The sequence below is a fragment of the Phocoena sinus genome, chromosome 20, assembly GCF_008692025.1.
Source record: "Phocoena sinus isolate mPhoSin1 chromosome 20, mPhoSin1.pri, whole genome shotgun sequence".
Lineage (NCBI taxonomy): Eukaryota > Metazoa > Chordata > Mammalia > Artiodactyla > Phocoenidae > Phocoena > Phocoena sinus.
The window spans coordinates 34,077,326-34,096,935 of NC_045782.1; the positions used below are offsets into that span (position 1 = coordinate 34,077,326).

Sequence of the window (19,610 nt, forward strand, 5' to 3'; positions counted from 1 at the left end):
CCAAGACAGGAGAGGAAATACAGCCTCACACCTTCGGATCTTTAGCTGAGAATGATGCCGAATGAATCTGCATTTCTGTTGGTTTGGGGCAGCTAGAGCCTCCCGAGCCAGACGTCATGCCAAATCGGCCTGATAAATCAGGGAGCATAGCAGAGACCTTTTCTTAGCTCCAAGGAGAGGCAGAATAATTTGGGCATTTGTGCTTTCATACTCGCTTTATCACAAGGATGGAAGTCTTCTGTGCGCTCATAAACATCCTGGGCAGAAACAGCCTGCCAAAAAAATGTGATTAACCTTTAACAAATAGTCCTGCTGCACAGGCTGGCCCGATGCATATAGAAAAATCAGATCAAAGGAGCCATCTCCACACCTACTGCAAACCATTTAGGGTGGAGGAAAAACAAAAAAGCCATCACCCACAACCAGTCACATTATACCAAGAGTAAAGTTTGAAGAAATGAGAGTCAGAGGAGACCAGAAAACTTAGTAAGGTAACAAAGAGAAGAGATCCCTTCCAAATAGAAGGCCATGTGCCAGGTAAATTCTGACCTGCAGAAAAATAAACACTTCATTGGCTTGCTCAAAAGAAGCAAATTTAATTCACTCCCTCATCTCATTGACCAGCCTGGGACCGTCAGGAGAGGGGGCAGCCTCTGGCTGCTCTGTGTTCCAATATTCACCTTCAGCCACAGTGAGGAAGATGAATGACTTGGAGACCTCACCGGTGACGGGGACCTGTCCGGAACAGACTGTTAAAGGGGCGAGGAAATAAAGCACCACGCATTTCTCATCCCCTAGAGCAGCGGTCCCCAACCTTTTTGGCACCAGGGACTGGTTTCGTGGAAGACAATTTTTCTGTGGATGGGGTGGGGGGGTGGTTCAGGTGGTTATGCAAGCGATGGGGAGCGATGGAGAGCAGCAGATGAAGCTTTGCTCGCTTGCCCACTGCTTACCTCCTGCCGTGCGGCCTGGTGCCTAACAGGCCATGGAGCGGTACCGGTCCACGGCCCAGGGGGTGGGGACCCCTGCCCTAGAGAAGCAGGCGTAGTGGTCTGAGGGATGACGTAAATGTGGAGGTGTTCGGGACTTCCCTGTGGCACAGTGGTAAGAATCCACCTGCAATGCAGGGGACACGGGTTCGAGCCCTGTCTAGCAGATCCCACATGCCACGGAGCAACGAAGTCCGTGCACCACAACTACTGAGAGCCTGCACTCTAGATCCTGCGAGCCACAACTGCTGAGCCCATGTACCACAGCTACTGAAGCCCGCGCGCCTAGAGCCTGTGCTCCAACAAGGGAAGCCACCGCAATGAGAAGCCCGCGCACTGCAACGAAGAGTAGCCCCCGCTCGCTGCAACTAGAGAAAGCCTGCGTGCAGCAACGAAGACCCAACGCAGCCAAAAATAAATAAATTTTAAAAAGAAAATGAACTTAAAATAAAAATGTGGAGGTGTTCACAGCAGCTTTCCCAGGAGGCCTTGGGTCAGATTTCAGGGGTTTTATTTCTCACCTTTTTACAGTATCTGCACAGCAGCGCAGGAACTACTGGCAATTACCCAGTGAATTTTGGCTGTGAAGACAATATTTCTAGCCAGAAGTTCTTGGGTCTGAAGTTTTCAGATAATTCCAGCCATGTAGATGTGTATAAAGGTAACCTCCATCTCTCCCTCCTTCCTCCCTGCCTCCTCTAAAGGTCCTAGCCCCCAGACCTTGTGAACAGAGAAAGGCTACATTGGGGTGTTTGTATTGTTGACACGTAGCTTTATTTGATCAGCGCTCCATTTTTAATGGATCCAGGCCAGCACCCCAGAGTACCAGACTCAGTTCCTAGGGACGGCCTGACCTGGCAGTCTTCTGTTCCAGAAGGAAAAAGCTTTATTAAAAAAGAAAAAACTTCAGAGTAGAAAATATGAAAAATCATGGGGGTTAGGGAGGTCATGCCATGAAATGATTGAAAACAGTACAGTGTGGAAATAACACACATTAGGAATCAGGAGACCTGGGACTAGTCTGGGCTCTGCCTCAAATTAGCTATGACTTTGGGCATGTCATTTGCCTCTGGGCTTCACCTCCTCACCTGAAGCATTTAGCATGGTTATCCTGCCAGGCACTAACAGGACAAAAACCTGACAAATGCCCCCAGCGTTTGCTATCAAGTCCATTCTGTAGACATATCTGGTGTCCTTACCCTTCCTGATGAAAACCAGGAATGTCCAGGAAGAAATCCCAGGAGTATATTTTAGGCAAGTCCAGCATCTCTGGCCATCCCGTAGAAGATGCCTCTGGCTGCAATGAGGTTGGTTGGAGAATCAAATTCAGCTATTGTCCCTTTGTCCAGGACCAGGACCCTAGCCAAGGAAAAGAAGTGGTCAGGTCTCCATCAGCCCAGATCTGGTTTCATGGTCCAACCCTGCCCTTCTGGGTACCGCTCAGGCCCCGCAGTGACATGCCAACCCTCCCACTTCAGTCAACCCACCCAACACAGTGCTACACCACATATGCACGCTTGCAAGGCTGGTTATTTTAGCCACTCCGTTTGCTGTCCTGGCAGATGAGACAATTTCTGGGATCAAACACAAGGTCTGATTCATCTTTGTTAGTCGGGGCTCCGAAAACCTCCCCTAATGAGCCCTTCCCTTCGCCAGGGTCACAGGGCCTGTGTGCTTCCATCTGCTTTGTGCCAACTCAAAAAGGCACACGGCGGGAAACTGGGCTGCAGTGAGGCCTGATGCTGGAATCTGGGGCTTTGGCTGCAAAGCTGGCTGCTGCTGATGGGTGGATCTCCCCCCGCCCACACACACACAGTCAAGCCTGGGCCTGGGATTAGAATCTCTTGCCAACTAAACACAGGGTGCACCTGGTGCAGGGCCAACAGGCTGGCTCCCAGGGTGAGGCAGGAGCAGAAAGGGCTCTCCCAAGTCCCGGGAGATGCCCCTCAATAAGAGGGCCTGGACTGCACCCACTCTGTTTCCCCACCTATGGGGCTCCCAGAAACGTGTCCTGGGAAGATGTGTGTCTGTGGACATCACTGCCTAGCCACTGCCCAAACTGAAGCCCAGGAGACTGCCCCCCTCGCTTCAGTGGCTTCTCATTGCCCTTAGGGGATGAATGCTTTCCCGTGGTCCTCAAAATGCAGCAGAGTGAGGCCTCTTTCTCCCTGTCCTCTTGGTCCTACTGCCCCTTCACCCTTTCTACTCCAGCCTCATGTGCCCTCCTACCTCAGGGCCTTTGCATGTGATGCAGCGTTTTCCTGAAAGGCTGCTGGTGAAAACCATTTTCAGTTAGGCCTGGGAAGAGATCCTCTCAGTCCAGCCCTTTCCCTTGTCTGGACCCAGGGCCCGGGCCTTCCTGCCCACCCTCCCTTCTCCCAGTGGGATCCTGGATGCGAGTGGAGGCAGGGTGGGTGTGGTAGGGATGGAACAGACACTTAGCATCAGGCATTCTCAGCTTGGTTCCCAAGCCCCTGGGAGCTGTGTGGGGAACTTCCGAGAGAGGGCCAAGGTCTGCCCATTGCCCTGTCCATGTATCTCCCCACCTCCCCATGCCCTGCAGGTGTTTGTTTTGTGAATGAAGCCTTGTTGATGTACTCCCACTATACTCCTTCAGGATAGATTTGCTGCAGCCTCCTGCCTCTTCCTCACTCTGAGCTCCCGTGTCTCCAAGGGAGCCAGCCTGGCAGGCCAGCACCCGCTGGCTTCCATCAGGCTTCTGAGTCACCCAGCCCCTCCCCTGTCCTCCAGCAGCACACCTCGACGTTAGGCACAGTGAGCAAACAGGTCACATTTTTTTCCTTTTGGCTGAGTGAGCTGCCTCCCCAACGAAGCCGTAAGATACCAAGAGGAAGGCTCCTTCCCTAATCCTTTGAGAAGCTGGTTCTGGTGAGGATTATAAAGGACATTTCCTAGGATCACCTGCACTTTTTTTTTTTAACATCTTTCTCCGAGTATAATCGCTTTACAACGGTGTGTTAGTTGCCGCTGTATAACAAAGTGAATCAGCTATACATATTCATATATCCCCATATCTCCTCCCTCTTGCTCTCCCTCCCACCCCTCCGGTCACCTGCACTTTTAACGCTTTATTTCATTGACTCCTTACAACAACCCTGAGAGAGAGAGAGGTTCATGAAGGTTTTGTGAATTGCCCGATGTCATACAGCAGTCAGCAGCAGAGCCAGGCTTGGGACTCAGCCCTCTGCTTTCCCACAGCAGAGCATCTACTCCGCATGGGACCCAAGCATCGCGCACCTTTCCTCAGTGGCTTCCTGGTCTGTACGCCTACCTCACAGGATGGGAATGAGGCTCAGATGAAGCCATGGCCATGTGGGCATTCTGGAAACAGTGCTCAGGAAGTGACGGGATTTGGCCTGAAGGATCTGGTTCCCCTCACCTCAGTATTAAGGGGTGGGGGAGAAGTGGCCGTGCCTAAGGAGCCCCAGTGTGCCCCTTCCCCACGTGTTGGTAACCCCAAAGTGTCCCTTGTGTCTCAGAAAGCATCACTGTGCCCCCGGTGCCCAGATAACCCACACTGTTCTGCACACCCACCCCCAAACCTTAGACGATCCCACGGAGCTCCCATATCCACATATCCCGTAGCCTTAATCTGCCAACCGCTTCCCCACGGCCCAGGCGACCCCACCAGGTCCCTCCCTGCTTGGGTTCCGGTGCCCCACCTGGTGTAGTCCATGATGGTGTTGAGCCGATGTGCGATGGTCAGCACCGTGCAGGTCTCACACTGGGTGTGGATGGTGGCCTGGATGAGGTCATCAGTCTCCAGGTCGATGGCGGCTGTGGCCTCGTCTAAAACCAGGATGCGACTCTTGCGAAGCAGGGCTCTGGCCAGGCACACAAGCTGCCGCTGGCCCACGCTGAAAATGGGGAAGGCAAGGTATCTCTAGCTGGGTGCCCCCAACCTGACCCCAGGCCTCATTCCCCAAACTGTTTCTGTCTCCACTCCCTCCCAATGGCCCAGGGCTGGCTCTCTGTCTAACCTCTCCCATTTCTGCCTTAGCCCAGTACTCCTGGAACACCGAGTTGAGGTCTGGACACCACAGGGATAATGAGGGGCCTTGCGGGTAGAGCCAGGACTTAACAACATTGTGAAATCCCCAGTCTGTCTCTGGCACCCCTGGTCTCTTCTTCCCGTGCTTTCTTCCCTATCCTCACTCCTCAACCAGGGTCACCGTGTTTCTCTGCTTCAATCTCTCAGTCATTTACACCTTAGTAATAACACACTTAAATGACTCCTCCTGGATATTTGCACACATCATGTTATCTCGCTGAGCCTAATGTCACACAATTTAGTCATCTTCCGCCCCCACGGGGAATATAGGTCAGGGTTCCGTTGTGGGAACAAGGAAGGGACAGGGCAGAGGAGGCTATGGGGGGTTCCCCGTGTCTGGTCCCTGGGAAGGTGGAGGAGGGGTGGAATGCATACCTTCCACCTCCTGCCTTGGAGGCTGGAGCTAATGAACAAAGAGAGGCTGTGTTCCCAGCCACAGAGGCTGCAGCACCCCCCACATCCAGGGACAAATACCTCAGCCCTTCCCGCAGGGGTGAGTCACTACAGCCCGAGTGAAGGCCAGGCTCTCTCCCCGGCCTATTCCCGCAACTAATGAAGGTTTTGGCAGCAGAATGAGCCGCCAGATAGAGCTCAGGGCTGATTTATGGTGGGACTGGCACAGGACACAGGTTATACTTAAAGTGGCTACAAGCTCAGTGAGGGAGGAGGGGAGTGGATTTCTGTCTCAGATCCTGGCGGATGTGGGGATGGAGGGGATGCTCTGGGGAGAGGTGCTCATGGCAAGCCAGGATAGGAGAATGGACCAAAATACAGCTGTGGGGCACAGGGTCTGAAAGCCTAGGCTCGTCCGCCAGCCACCCCCAACATGGCTGTGTAAGTGAAATCCAGGTACTGTACACATTCATTCTTACAGGGCTGCCTGGGGAGGCGGGGGCATCCCACCAGTGGCTATGATGCAGCAAGGAAAGTTTTGGGGCGAAAGCTCCCACTTCCCTGAGTCCTTGCCCCACCCCTTGCTAGCTGAGCAGCTTTGGGCAAATAATTTTATACTCTGGAGCCTCATTTCTGGCCCACAGGACTGCAGTAAAGATGAAAGGAGACAGTAGAGGCCAAAGTGCCTTGAACACTATTAAGTGCTGAGCAAACGTACAGGTTTTTGTTGTTGTTTTTTTTTTTTTTTTGGAGAGAGTCCAGTCCGTAGGTATGGACCGAGTAGAATAATACAAATAGCTAAATTTCTCAGGACTATATCCAGTCGAAGTGCTTTCCATTTCATCACAATAACCCTAAGACTGCTCTGTCCAAATGATGGCCACTGGCCACATGTGACTGTTGACCACTTGAAATACGACAAGTCTGAATTCAGATGTGCTGTACGTGTAAAAATACACACGGGATTTTATACTCGAAAAAATGCAAACTGTCCGTAATAGCTTTTGTATCAATTACATGTTGAAATGATATTTTAGATATATTAGGCTACATAAAGTACACAATTAAAATTTATTTCATCAGTTTCTTTTTTTTTAATGTGACTATTAGACAATTTTTATTTACACCTATGTGGCTCAAAGTATATTTTTATTGGGCGGCATGGTGCTAACAGGTATGGGACTGTTACTATCCCATACTCCTTTCAGAGTAAAGGAAAACAAGTCACAAAGAGGTTAAGCAGCTTGCTCCAAATCACACAACTAACATAGGTACAAGTGTCTCAAGCCTTTAGACTCAGTAAGAAGTGACTCTGGCCCTCCCTGATACATGGCACAGCGACGGGTGATATAAAGTCTGGGGCTATAAGGAAGCAAAGAAAGGCCCGGAGAGCTCCCTTTGCCCACTTCTAAACCACAGACAGAATTACATCCACCTTGGAAAATACATAAGATTTCTCTAAAGCTCTGTAGGCTTCCTCTTATCTGCTCCACAGCTTCAGTCCACAACCCCTCCTCAGGCCAAGCACAACACTGACAATCTCACAAGAGAGGACCGATTAGGGCTTTGGAATCTGCCAGGCATGTCTTCTCCCAGCTGTGTGACTTTGGCCCTGCCTTAGTTTCTCTGGAGCTTGTGTGAGGAGCCAGTGAAGTAGCGCACAGTGCCTGGCACACAGAATATGCTCAATGCAAGACAGTGCCCCCTGAGTTCACGCTGGCTGAGATGCGAGTGGGAGGGCAGGAGGCGACTGGCCTGGATTTGGTGTCGTTTGATGTTAGACCCTCTGTAGTGCTGCAGAGTGCTATTCCTGACCCACCCACTCCCAGCTGTTACCTGAGATTCTCCCCGCCCTCGGAGCACTGGAAGTCCAGGCCTGCCGGCTGGGAGCTCACAAACGTGTGCAGGTGGGACAGCTCCAAGACTCGCCACATGTCTTCCTCCGAGTAATTGCCGAAGGGGTCCAGGTTCATGCGCAGGGTCCCCGAGAACAAGATGGGGTCCTGGGGACAAAGCAAGGCCTCAGGGGGAGGCAGCTCAGGCCCCATAGGGAGCCATGGGCCCCGAGGCCAGGGAACAAGAAAGGGGTTGAGGTGGCGGCATTCCCACTCTGACCCCAGCCCTCCAGGAGGGAGGCAATGGCCAAGGTGATAGAAAAACGCCTGTGGGGAAGTGATAAACCTCAGCTTTGCCAACCCCAAATCCCGCACTAAGGCAGAAACCTGAACCGCTAATCTGACCCCAAAGTGTCCAGTCAGAAGAAAAAAATACCCCAGAGGAGTCAGAAAAAGTGAAATGTAATTCAGAGCTGTGAAACCAGGAGGCCAGGATAGAAGGCCTCTGGGGTGGGCTGTGTGGAGGGGCCTGTTGTTCTGCTGGTCCAAGAGGTCAGAGGACAGGGTCTTATAGGGCAGGAGACATCTGACCCTTCCAGACCCACGACGGGGGGCCGCTCTGTGGTTCTGCTCCTGCTGTCCTGTTCTCCAGCCTCCCAGAGAGGGGTCCCAGTCTTGAACTCCAAGCTGCAGAGCAGGGGTGGGACCTGCCTCCAGAGTCACGGGTCAGTGTGGCCAGGCCACGCCAGGCTGCTACCTGGGGGATGATGGTCAGCTGAGAACGCAGGTCATGGAGCCCGATGTCAGCCACATTGAGGCCGTCGATGAGGATGTCGCCCTCCGCGGCTTCCAGGATGCGGAACAGGCAGAGGGTCATGGACGATTTGCCAGCCCCAGTGCGGCCCACGATCCCCACCTGGAGGCAGTGGGGGATCTTCAGGGGGAGGCTGGGGTTTAGCGGGGCTGTTGCCAGGACTTCCCTGGGAGGCCAAGCAGACCCTTGGGCTGGGCCCCTGCCATCCCACAGACCCACGCTCCCCAGGGAAAAACCCGCCCCACACGCACCTTCTCGCCACCTCGCACTTGTAGACTCAGGTCCTTCAGCACCAGCTCCAGGCCCGGCCGGTAGCGCACAGAGTAATTCCGGAACTCCACCTCACCCTGCAGTGGCCAGCCCGCTGGTGGGCGGCTGCCCTCCACCACCCAGGGGGCCTGGCCGCCAGGGGAAGACAGGATCCTCATCAGGGGGGCACCTCATCCCCAGCCCAGCCATCTCCCAACTTTGGTCTGCCTCCCTCCCCAGGCCCCTGCCATCCTCACCCACTAGGGACCCTGGCGGGGTAGGCCCTGGTTCTCACGTGACCCAACCTTGTGGTTCAATGTCTCTTTATCCCTCTGACATTATTCCCCACAGAACTTTGCTCTCCCCATTCCCCCGTACCCCACGGCCATAAGCGGCCCCTCCCACCTGCCCTCGCTCCCCCTTTCACCATTCTTTATTATTGAGTGGCTACTCCATGACAGGTAGTGGGGTTAACAATGGTAAACAAGACAAAGTCCTTGTCCCCGTGAGGCTTACATCCGAGTCTAGGGGGGCATACAGTTGACAAATAAATAAGTCTACATAATGTCAGATGGTGATGAGTGTGGATAAGTGCCTGGTGTTGCTATTCTGTACAGGGTGGTCAGGGAAGGCTTCCTGGAGGAGGTGATATTTAAATAAAGACCTGAAGGAAGTGAAGGAACAAGACAAGTAGATATCTGGGGGGAGGGCATGCCAGACAGAGGGAATGGCAAGTACGAATACTTCCAGGTGTGTTCTGGATCACAATGACAAAGGTGAGAGGTAGGAGACAAGTAGTGGATGGCCCCATCGCATAGGGCTTTGCTGGCCATTTTAAGGACTGTGTTTTTTTACCCTGAGTAAGATGTAGGGCCATGCACAGAGGAATAACATGATTTGGTGTGTTTTTAAAGGATCTCCCTGCTGCTATTTGGAGGAGGGAGAGGGGAGGGTGTTTTGAAATGGGGGGGTGGTCAGACTGTCAGCAGTCACAAAGCAAAGCAGCCAGTATAGATAGACCGCTTTCTTGAGGAGGTGTCAAAAGAATGGACGGTAGGGTTGGGGGCAGAATTTTTGAGAATGTGGAGACAGGATCATGTGTGTAGAGAGGGGATATGGGAATGCTAGGCACGAAGAGGGAGAATTTGAAGATCCCAGAGAATGGGGGATGAGGGAATGATAGGGGATGCCTGGGGAAGACAGGGGTAGATGGGGGCCCCATGGGCAGGAGAGGCCAGGTTGGGAGGAACAGGTGGGGTGGGGCTCAATGGGGGCTGACAGGGCAGGAGCTCAGGTCACAGAAGCCATGAAGTGCTTTCCAAGTAGGAGAGAGGGGCTATTTGTCTGAATGTTGCTGAGCGGTTGCATTAGATGAGAACAGAAAAGTGTCGCTAGGTCGGGAAGTGGGAAAATCATTGGTGAGTGGGTTCAGTGGAGTGATAGGGCCAGAAACCAGGCTACAGGGTGATGAGGCAGTGGGGAGAGCACCTGCAGACCATATTTTAAAGCCAGTTTCACGACAAAGGAGAACAGAGAAATGGGACATAGGATACAGGGGAAAGGGAGGGTTGGTTTGAGTGTCTAGAATGGAAGCTGCAAGAGCTTATTTTCGCGTGTGGATGGGAATCATCCAACAGAGGGAGCAAGATGGATGACGTAGCAGATGGAGGGTGTGACTGAGGAAGTGAAGTCCTTGGGTGGCCATGCGAAGAAGTAGAGGGAGTGGACTTTGAAATGAGAAAGGAAGAAGGTGGAAGGGACACAGGCAGATCTGAAAGTCTGGAGGCAGGAAGGCTGAGGGAGTTCACGTCTTGTAAAGCCGTTTTCTCACTGAAGCGTTAGGCAAGGTTGATGACTGAGCCTGTGGTGGCCGATGACTGAGTCATTCGGTCGATGACTGAGCACAGGGAGGAGGGCATGTAGGGGTTTAAGGAAAGAGAACGGTCAAAACAGAACTTTCTGAAAGTGGGAACACACGCTTCTTGGAGAAGCAAAACAGGAACACCCAGCCGTGGTGTGTGGTGATAAACTTGAAGTAAAATCAACGATTTTCTCCAGCAACGTTTTAGCAGCTGAGCACCGGCGTGTTTCAGAAGGTAGACAGGTGGGCTCAACTGGGGTGAGGATGACTGAGAGAGAGAAGGGCAAGGGAGTTGAGAGCACTGGCACTGGTGGAGCATAGGATCCAGGCTGGATGAACTTGTGGACAGAGGGACAGAGGCAGGACACGGGACCGGGGGGTGCCAGGGAGGACCAGGTACTGTGACCAAGGAGGGCTTGGAACAACGGGAGCTGTCCTCTCCCACTACATCAGGAACTGCTTGAGGGCAGACCTTGTCTTGCCCTACACCTCCTCACATAGACCTCTGGTTGACACTCAAGAAGGGTTGAATGAATGAGGAGCCACCTGAACAGCTGGCCTGGGGGTGTAGAGATGGTGGGTCTCCAAGCACCCCTCCCTGCCCCAGGCTCATCCCGTACCCACCTCAGTCTCCGTCTTGGAGTACCCTTTGACTCTCTCCACGGCCACAATATTAGACTCCAAGTCTGATAGCGTTCGTATCATCCAGTTCAGAGCCAACGTCACCTAGCCAAAGGGGCTGGGTCATAAGCGGGGCGATCTCTCCTCCCCCTGAAATGCCTCTGGGAGGAGTTCAGACTCCTTGACTATGCTGCTATCCTATCCCAGCTATGACCCAGGTGGGCCCGGGCAAACCCATAGCAGTGCCACCTGGGGCTCAAATCACAACTGTACCTCAGGCAGTGACAATGCAGACTTAACAAAAGGCCACCCAGCCCAGTGTTTCTTAAACTTTAATATGCACAAGAAAGATCTCCCAGGGAATCTTGTGAAAATGTAGCTTCTAATTCAGTAGGTTTGTGGTGGGACGCGAGATTCTACGTGGCCAAGAAGCTCCCAGATGATGTTGATGCAACTGGTCCTTGGACCACACTTCGTGGATCAAGGAGCCTCGATAGACAACGCTGAAGCCAGAGCCCCGGGTCTCTGGTATCAGAATCTACAGTTTAAATCTCCAGGTGATTCATATGCTCATTAAAGTCTGAGAAGACTGACCTGTCTGGACTGTCCTTTGTTTACCAAACATTCAAGACTTGAGTCACCTGGGGCATTGCAAATGTGATCTGCTTCACAAAAATTCCATCTGCAGTTATTTAATGCTTTGACAATACAGGTTGATATCAGGGTGACCTTCCCAGGCTCCAGTTACCTGCTCCGTGTACTTTCTCTGCAGGCTTGTGAAATGAGGTGTATTCCAGCTCTCCACGTCCCTGCCCCCGGACCCCGGTCAGGGTCGACCTCTAGATCTTATGCAGGCAGGGCAAATTCTATTTGTCTCTCGGGGCCAAGCTCCAAGATAATTTCTCCAACACTCCAAGGTAGAGACCTCCTCTGGGCTCCTACGTTTTGTGCCTTTCCTCCACTAAGGTCTGTGCACCCCACAGTACCATCCCCTGCTGGTGGGAGTGACTCTCCACACTTGACTGGGAGCTCACAGTCCCGTGGAGCGGAACCTGTGGCTGGTCCCCATTTGGGGCAGAGCGAGGTGCTCAGGAGATGCTTGTGAAACCTGTGTGGCCTCTGCCCCAGTGGTGGCCCTGACCCAGGACCCAGACCTCTGCGTACCTGTAGGGCATAGGACACAGACAGGCCCACCAGCCCTGGACTCTGGCTGCTTCTCCCAATCACAGCAAAGAGTGCAGTGAAGAACACGACACAGTTGCCCACGAACTCCACTCGGACCCCCAGCCACCTGTGGGGATTAGGCAAGGAGGAAGTGGGGCGGATGCAAGAAGGGGGCTGTTTAGGGGCTTGGACCCAGAACATCAGGGTCTCTGCCGCAGAGACACTGGTGGAAACTCCTGGGAGGAGCAGGGGCTGAGGGAGCTGCTTCTGACCTGTTGGAGGCGATGTAAGGGTAGCAGCTCCTCTGGTTGGTGTCCACCTTAGCATCACTGATGGCCTCGAAGTCCTGGCTGCGGCCATAGGCCCGGATGACGCTGGAGCCGGTCACCGTCTCCAAAAAGTGGGAGTAGATGGGTGAGCGGCTGACAGATTCCAGCCGCTTCAGTTGCCGTGACGTAGCCACATAGAGGCGCTGACAGAGGATGGAGAAAGAGCTTGGAGTCAGGACCGTGGGGCCCCAACTCAGTCCAGCACATCCTCTGGACCCATGTGAGCCGCCTCCCCGTCAGTTCCACTGCCCCATAAGACCTTGTTCCCTTCCTCCCGCTCCGCCCGGAAGAACCCAAGACTTGGGGGCCTGATACGGCTCCACGAACCCATCCCACCCTTCCCCTCTGGTCAGCTCTGCTCACTCTTCCAGGCCACTTTGTCCACGAAGCCTTGCCCGATTGCCTCTCAGCTCCTGAACCCCTCACCTCTGCAGGGGCCTAGATTATTGCACTGACTCTGCTTTGCCTCCTGTCAGTGACGATGAGGGGCCCTAGCAGTGTGTTCACACAATCAGAATTTTGCAAAATTTGCAAAAATAAGATAATTTTGTATTCTTTTTCTTAAAGAGCCTCTCCCCGCCCCACCCCCCAGTTGTTTAAACTTCAGCCCCACAAAAACACAGTTCTGCCTCCACCTTCCATCTTCTACCCTGTGGGCCCCAAGATGGCCAGGGCCATGTAGGATTTGCATCTGAGAGTCCCCCGTCCCAGCACAGAGCACAGTCTTCACACACAGGCCTGAGCTTCTGGCCACCTGTGGATTACCTTCATCGACTGATTAATTAATGGCAGGATAGGGGCTCAGAAACACAAATGCCTTTTATAGGTAGCTGTATCTGAATGTCATCAACTCATCCATGTTAAAAACATGTACGTAAGTTTAGATATATCTAAGAAGAAGGAAAGGATAATGTGTCTCAAACTGTTGACAATATTTAGCCAGCAGGAAGGAGTTCTAGGGCCAGTCACAATTTACAAGGATTTCATTTTATCCTATCAACAGCTCTGTGAGGTAGGCTCTATGATTCTATTTTACACGTGAGGAAAATGAGTTTCAAAGAGGTATTTGCTGAACCAAATCCAGCTGTGAAGCTGCGGGGCCTGACCTCCCTACATCCCACCACTGGTGGCCCCCGGCCACACAACGGCCATGCCCCCAAAAAGCCACGCCCACCCACTCAGGGCACACCTGCACAAAGAGGTAGAGGACAGCCAAAGGCAGGATGACCACAGCAAAGAGTGGCGTGCTGGCCACGATGACCACGAGGGTGGAGATGGAGTTGTAGAAGGAATTCAGCAGCATCAGGATGGTGGGAGCCAGAACCTCATCGATGATGTAGACGTCCTTGGAGAAGCGGTTGAGGATGCGGCCTGAGGGCGTCGTATCGAAGAAGGACTGTGGCGAGCGCATCTTGTTGTACAGCAGTGCCTGGTGAAGCAAGCGCGCGGCCTGGACGCCTCCCACCGCCATCATGATGGCTGACAGCATCACCAGGAGCCCTGGTGGAGGAGGAGAGGGGCGCTCGTTCACCTGGGCCAGGTGGCAGGCACGCAGGGGCAGGTTCCGAGATGGGGGATAGCCTCGGTGAACTAGGCGGGCTAAGAGGCCCAGCATGGCTAGGATGAGCTAGACAGGGCCAGAGGCAGGTAGACTGCTAGGGTGGGTTGGGGAGTCCCTGGGGCTGCGACAGTGGAGAGAGATTCAGAGGCAAGGGCATGGTTTGGGGGACCCAGCAGCCCAGAGATGAGGAAGGGGCCACCGTAGCCCCTTCTAGGTATCTCTGCAGGCTCACCTTGCAGAATTCCCAAGGCGGCGTAGACACCCAGCCTCTGGGAGGTGTTGTTCTGCTGGCCGTTCACCACAGCCTCACCGGTCCAGGCACTGAGCCAGACGTTGGCCCCAATGGCAGCCGCACTTTGACCCCCGTGCAGCAGACAGATGGTCAGCATGGCACAGAGCCCCACGGCCCTGGCGTAATCCCAGAACACCCTCAGCTTCACCTGCATGGCCACAGCGGTTGCACAGAGGACTCCGGTGAGCCCCGGGACTGCTAGGGGCCTGCCCACCCTCTCCATCCCTCTCCGCCCAAGCTACTCACAGTGCCCATCTCCACCTTCTCCTCCTGGGTCAGCAGCACACGGCTCGCCTTGGCCTCTGTTGCCTGCACTACCTTTTCTGCCGCACCTAGGCGCCTCCTGGGCACAGGCCGACCCTGGCCCTCTCTTTCCAGGGACATGGCACTCAGCTGTCTGCGGAGGCAACTGGTCAGGCCCAGGGAGGAGGCCTCCAGCACAGCCACAGACAGAGCCCCAGAAGGAGGTTCAGGCTGCAGCCGGAGGCCTGGGGTGTGTCAGGGAGAACGCCCACCTGTGCCCCCCGTCAGGGCTTGGGAGCCCTGGTACCGTCTCCCGGGGGCTGAGAGCTCCCAGGTGCTCACCTCATAAACTGCTTCTGGACCTCGTATGTCACTGGCTCATGAACCGTCAGGTCTGTGTGATTGCTGAGCGGGTCCTCAGTCAGCAGCACCTCCTCATCCTCTTTGTCCTCCAAGGCTGCAGCGGGGAGGCAGAAAGGAGAGCTTGGCTAGCTCACCCCGCAGGCCCCTGGTATGCCCTGCCCCACTCCAATGAAGAGGCCTGAATGGACAAGCCAGAGGCGAGGTGAGAGGTGAGCAAGAATAACAATAAAAATAAACGACGAATTTCGTGTTGGAAAGAAAAAGGGTGGCAAGAAAGACTTAGGTCAGACAGGAAGAAAAGCGTCCCATCAGGGACTACGTAGAAGGGGATTCAAATATAAGGGTCAGGAGCTTGGGCTCTAGAGTCAGGCCGGCTGAGCTAAAATCCCACTTCCTCACCGCATGGGTTTAGGCAGGCATGAAAATGGGGATAATAATAGTACCTACTTCATTGTGTCCTTGTGAGGATTAAAGGAAAGAATGTGTGTCAAGAGCTTGCAAGGGGCATAGCCCTTAGTAAGTGCTCGAGACGTGTTAGCTGCATATTCGGAAGTAGGAGAGAAAGCCCAGGAGAAGGTCTGTGAGCCAGCCGGGAGCCTGGGGCTGGGGAGCCAGGACTGGACAACAAAGGGGTCTCAATATGCTCCACGAGGACAGGGATTTTTCTGTTTGTTCATTCCTGTCTCAGCGCCTGGAATAGTGCCTGGACATAGTAATTGCTCAATAAATATTTGTTGATAAAGAAATGACTTTTCCAAGCATTTGCACATTTACTAAACAGTTCATCTGTGAAACAGTTTTGCCGTACAAGCTGGGCCTGGGCCCTTAGGCCCTTTGGACACGTGAAGGCAGATGAGGAGGAAGGGCTTGAATCCATCCACTTCACTTTCCCTGCTGGTGATGTCTGACATCACGCAGATGGTCCAAGTTCCCCAGAACCTCCCTTGTGAAACACTGGGCCTGTCCACAGACACTCAGAGGCTCCAGGACAGCGGAGATGCTGGGAGGGCAGGGGAATACGGAGGGCCAAGAATGGCAGATACCGGTCCTGCTGTCGGCCTCCTGGTGCTTCTTGCCCTCATCAGGTGCATAGTTGCGGAGAAAGTTGGCAAAGGAGCCATTGCGCTGCAGCAGGGCTGCGTAAGTGCCAATCTCAGACACCTGCCCGTCGGCTAGCACTATGACAAAGTCCGTCTGGGGCAGGAAGCTGATGCCATGCGTCACTAGCACCCGTGTCTGGGGAGAAGGCAGCAGGCTATCACTCCCACTGCCCTCAGCACACAGCCCTGGCACGGAGCGAGTGTGAGGTGCCTGTGTGCCGGCAGCAGGGGCAGACACATCAGGGACTCACCCCGTGCTCAGCGCCTGAGGGGCACCGTCCCCCACCCCCGCCCCAGGTTTCCCCCACTGCCCAGCCCACGCTCCTGTTCCTCAGGCCCTCCATACCTCCAGGTCTCACCCGAACCCCTTGGCCTCCCACCAGTCTTCTCCTGTGGCCCTAGACCTCATCTTAGCCCCCTTAGCCTCTGGGAGGACTCACCTTTCCTGCCAGCACACCTTCTGGCCCAATGACTTGGTCAAAGATATGTTTGGCCACGTGGGAGTCCACGGCTGACAATGGGTCATCCAGCAAAAAAATGTCAGCGTCACTGTAGACAGCTCGGGCCAGACTGACCCGCTGACGCTGGCCCCCAGACAGGTTAATGCCCTGGATGGGTTGGAGGAGGGAGGTGAGAGGTGTGTATTGGGTAGAAGGGAGTCAGGCCATCACAAGGGGGACAAGGGCTCTGTCTATTGTCATTCAAAAAGGCAGACCTCTAAATTCACATTTCATATGCCTGGTCCTGTACCTGGGAAGCTCTAAGGCCATGGAGGAAGGGGTGGTGGCTCTCAGGGTCCTCCCAGGGCAGGTGAGGACATCGTGCTCCCTGCCCAACTGGTTTCCCTGCCTTCCACCTTCATACTCTGGGAGGCTGGAAATCCCCAGGAGGTCCTTAACAGAACTTTCAGTCTCCCATCAACCATACGGTTCGCAGATGACTTTCATAACAATTATCCCATTTGGTCCTCTTGTCAGTCTTTCCAGGGAGGTATCATTGTTAATGACTTTGTCCAGGGTCCCAAACTATTAAGGGCAAAAGCAAGGATGGAAACCCAGCATCCACCCCAGAATTCATCAACCCCGAGATCATTCACGTACCAGAGGGGAGGTAAGTTCACTCCTTAAAGCCATTATGCAGAAACTGAGGTACACAGCAGCAGGGCTGGGCCTAGAGGGCAGACCCCAGAGGTATAGCCTGCTTTCCTACCACCAGCTTTCCTCATTCCCTCTGGAACAGGCCCAGCTCTTTGGGGGTACCCTGAGCAACTGACCCCTGGGTAGAACAAATGTGGGTTGGGAGCTGGAGCTGCTGAGAAGCGAGGGGTGGACATGGAAGCTGTAGTGACTGAGACGCGTGGACGTGCCTGCATTCAACCAACCCGTCTTTCTCCAGTGCTACTACGTTCTGGGCACTAAATCAGGCTTGTGTGTGCGAGGTCAGTGTGGGTCCAGGAGAGATGGGAAGGAGGAGTTGTATCGTAGATCAGGAGGTCTACTCTGGGTTCCTATAATCTCGGACTCCTACTTAAAAATTTCCCATCCCGACTGCCAGGCTCAGGCCCTCATTTCCCCAGGGCACCACGAGAGGCCCCTCACTGGTTCCTGTGCCTTTGGGCCCCTCCACACTGCAGCCAGGGCAGCTTTTCAAAATGCAATTCCTGTCCCTGCCTAAAGCTCTTCACTGACAAGTTGAACGTCAAGGTAAAAAATGATGGTAATGGATTATAACACGTTGAATCAAATAAGAATCCATGAGCCCACGTTGATATAAAAAAATTAATGAATAAGTAATAAGTCAACTAATAACTATAGAAGGAATGGAGTTAGAAAATCAACATTTGGCCAACATCATAGTAAACACTGACTCAGGCAAAAATCATCAATGAAAGTCATCAAATGAAATCATCAGTAGACGATACCACCTCAATCAAGAGATCAAAGTTAACATTGTCAGTAACGCATGAACCGACATCGTGTGTCTCCTGATATGACGCACCAAGAAGGACACAACGTTACTTCTTTGGCTTTTCCCCCAAAAAATATATTCCGAATCTAATCGTGTTCAAATTGAGAAACATTCTGCAAAGTAACTGGCCTGTTCTCTTCAAAAGTGTTGATGTTCTAAAAGACAAAGACTGAGGAATTATCCAGATTGATTGAGAATAAAGAGATATGACAACTAAATGAAACTCATGATCCTGGATTGAACCCTAGACCAGGAAAGAAAATAGCTAAAAAAGACATTACTGGGACAAATGATGACATTTCAAATGTCAGACAGTCAATTAGATAATAATACTGTATTAATGATAAATTTCTTGATTTTGATAACTCAACTATAGTTATGTAAGAGGATGTCTTTGCTTTGAGACACTGAAATCTTCAGTATATAAAAAAAGAGGTGAAGCTATAAAACTCAGAGGAAAACACAAGGGAAAAGTTTCATGACATTGGACTTGGCAATGATTTTTTTGGATAAGACACTAAAAGCACAAGCAACAAAAGTAAAAATAGAAAAATTGGATCACATTAAAATCGAAAACTTCTGTGCATCAAAGGACACAATCAGCAGAGTGAAAAGACAACCTTCAGAAGAGGAGAAAATATTTGCAACTCATATATCTGATAGGGGGTTAATATCTAGTATGTATAAAGAATGCCTACAGCTCAACAACAAAAAACCAAACAACTTGAATAAAATCTGGGCAAAGGACTTGAATAGACACTTCTCCAGAGAAGATATACAAACTACCAATAGACACGTGAAAAGATGCTCAACATTAGTAATCACTGGGAAATGCAAATCAAAACCTCAATGAGATACCACCTCACATCCATTAGGATGACTACTACCAAAAAACAAAAACAAAAAACCAAACAACCACCCCAGAAAACAACAAGTGTTGTCCAGAATGTGTAGAAGTTGGAGACCTTGTGTACTGTGGGTGGGAATGTTAAATGGTGCAGCCACTATGGAAAATAGTATGGCAGTTCCTCCAAAAATAATAAAAAAAATAGAATTATGATTTAGCAATTCCACTTCTGGGTATGTACTAAAAAGAATTGAAAGTAGGGTCTTGAAAAGATCTTTGCATACCCGTGTCCATAGCAGCTTTAGTCACGATAGCTGAAAGGCGTAAGCAACCCAAGTATCCATTGATGGATGAATGGATAAGTAAAAGTTGCTGTTTAACGGGTACAGAGTTTTAGTTTTGCAAGATAAAGAGAGTTCTGGAGATTGCCTGTACAACAATGTGAGTGTATTTAACACTACTGACCTATATACTTACAAGGATTTCTAAGGTAAAGATTTATGCTATGTATATTTTGCGACTGTTAAAAATTAATAAATTAATTAAAAAATAAAAACTTCCACTGATGTCCCATGATTTTTAGGGTAAAGGCCAAAACCTTGATCAAAGTCTTCAAGGCTCTACGTTACCCTGTTTCTGCCACACCCCTTCTAACCTCCAGTCACATCAAATTGCACAGAAATGCCAGTCCACCCGCCATCCCTTGGCTTTCAAAGGCTTTCCATCACTTGGTAAAAGCCACAGTTCTTACAGTGGTCTCCAAGGCCCAAGGTGACCTGGCTGCCTGGACACCTCACTGACCTCATCTCCTCCTCATCCCTGCTCATTCCACTCCATCCACATTGTTCTTCTTGCTGGTCCTTAAATGGCCCAATCACACTCCTGCCTCAGGGCCTTTGCACTTACTGC

The 19,610-nt window shown here is 52.2% G+C and overlaps 1 protein-coding gene across 11 annotated transcripts in view; it reads right to left on the reverse strand.

Moving 5' to 3' along the window:
* Positions 1–1,514: 1,514 nt before the first annotated feature.
* Positions 1,515–19,610, reverse strand: part of ABCC3 (ATP binding cassette subfamily C member 3) — a 43,373-nt gene continuing 25,277 nt past the window's right edge. For 5 of the 11 annotated variants that reach the window (XM_032617266.1, XM_032617265.1, XM_032617262.1 and 2 more), the window contains 14 exons: positions 16,327–16,494; positions 15,830–16,022; positions 14,766–14,880; positions 14,427–14,577; positions 14,121–14,328; positions 13,517–13,827; positions 12,271–12,470; positions 11,999–12,125; positions 10,838–10,939; positions 8,355–8,501; positions 8,047–8,205; positions 7,291–7,457; positions 4,673–4,867; positions 1,745–2,348 (listed from right to left, as the gene is read on the reverse strand). In XM_032617266.1, coding sequence (XP_032473157.1) covers positions 2,240–2,348; positions 4,673–4,867; positions 7,291–7,457; positions 8,047–8,205; positions 8,355–8,501; positions 10,838–10,939; positions 11,999–12,125; positions 12,271–12,470; positions 13,517–13,827; positions 14,121–14,328; positions 14,427–14,577; positions 14,766–14,880; positions 15,830–16,022; positions 16,327–16,494 — 2,352 coding nt within the window. In that variant the 3' untranslated portion in view covers positions 1,745–2,239. Of the gene's footprint in view, positions 2,349–4,672; positions 4,868–7,290; positions 7,458–8,046; positions 8,206–8,354; positions 8,502–10,837; positions 10,953–11,998; positions 12,126–12,270; positions 12,471–13,516; positions 13,828–14,120; positions 14,329–14,426; positions 14,578–14,765; positions 14,881–15,829; positions 16,023–16,326; positions 16,495–19,610 lie in introns of those variants that run through there. The other 6 variants (XR_004347618.1, XR_004347617.1, XM_032617267.1 and 3 more) reach the window with 6 other exon arrangements.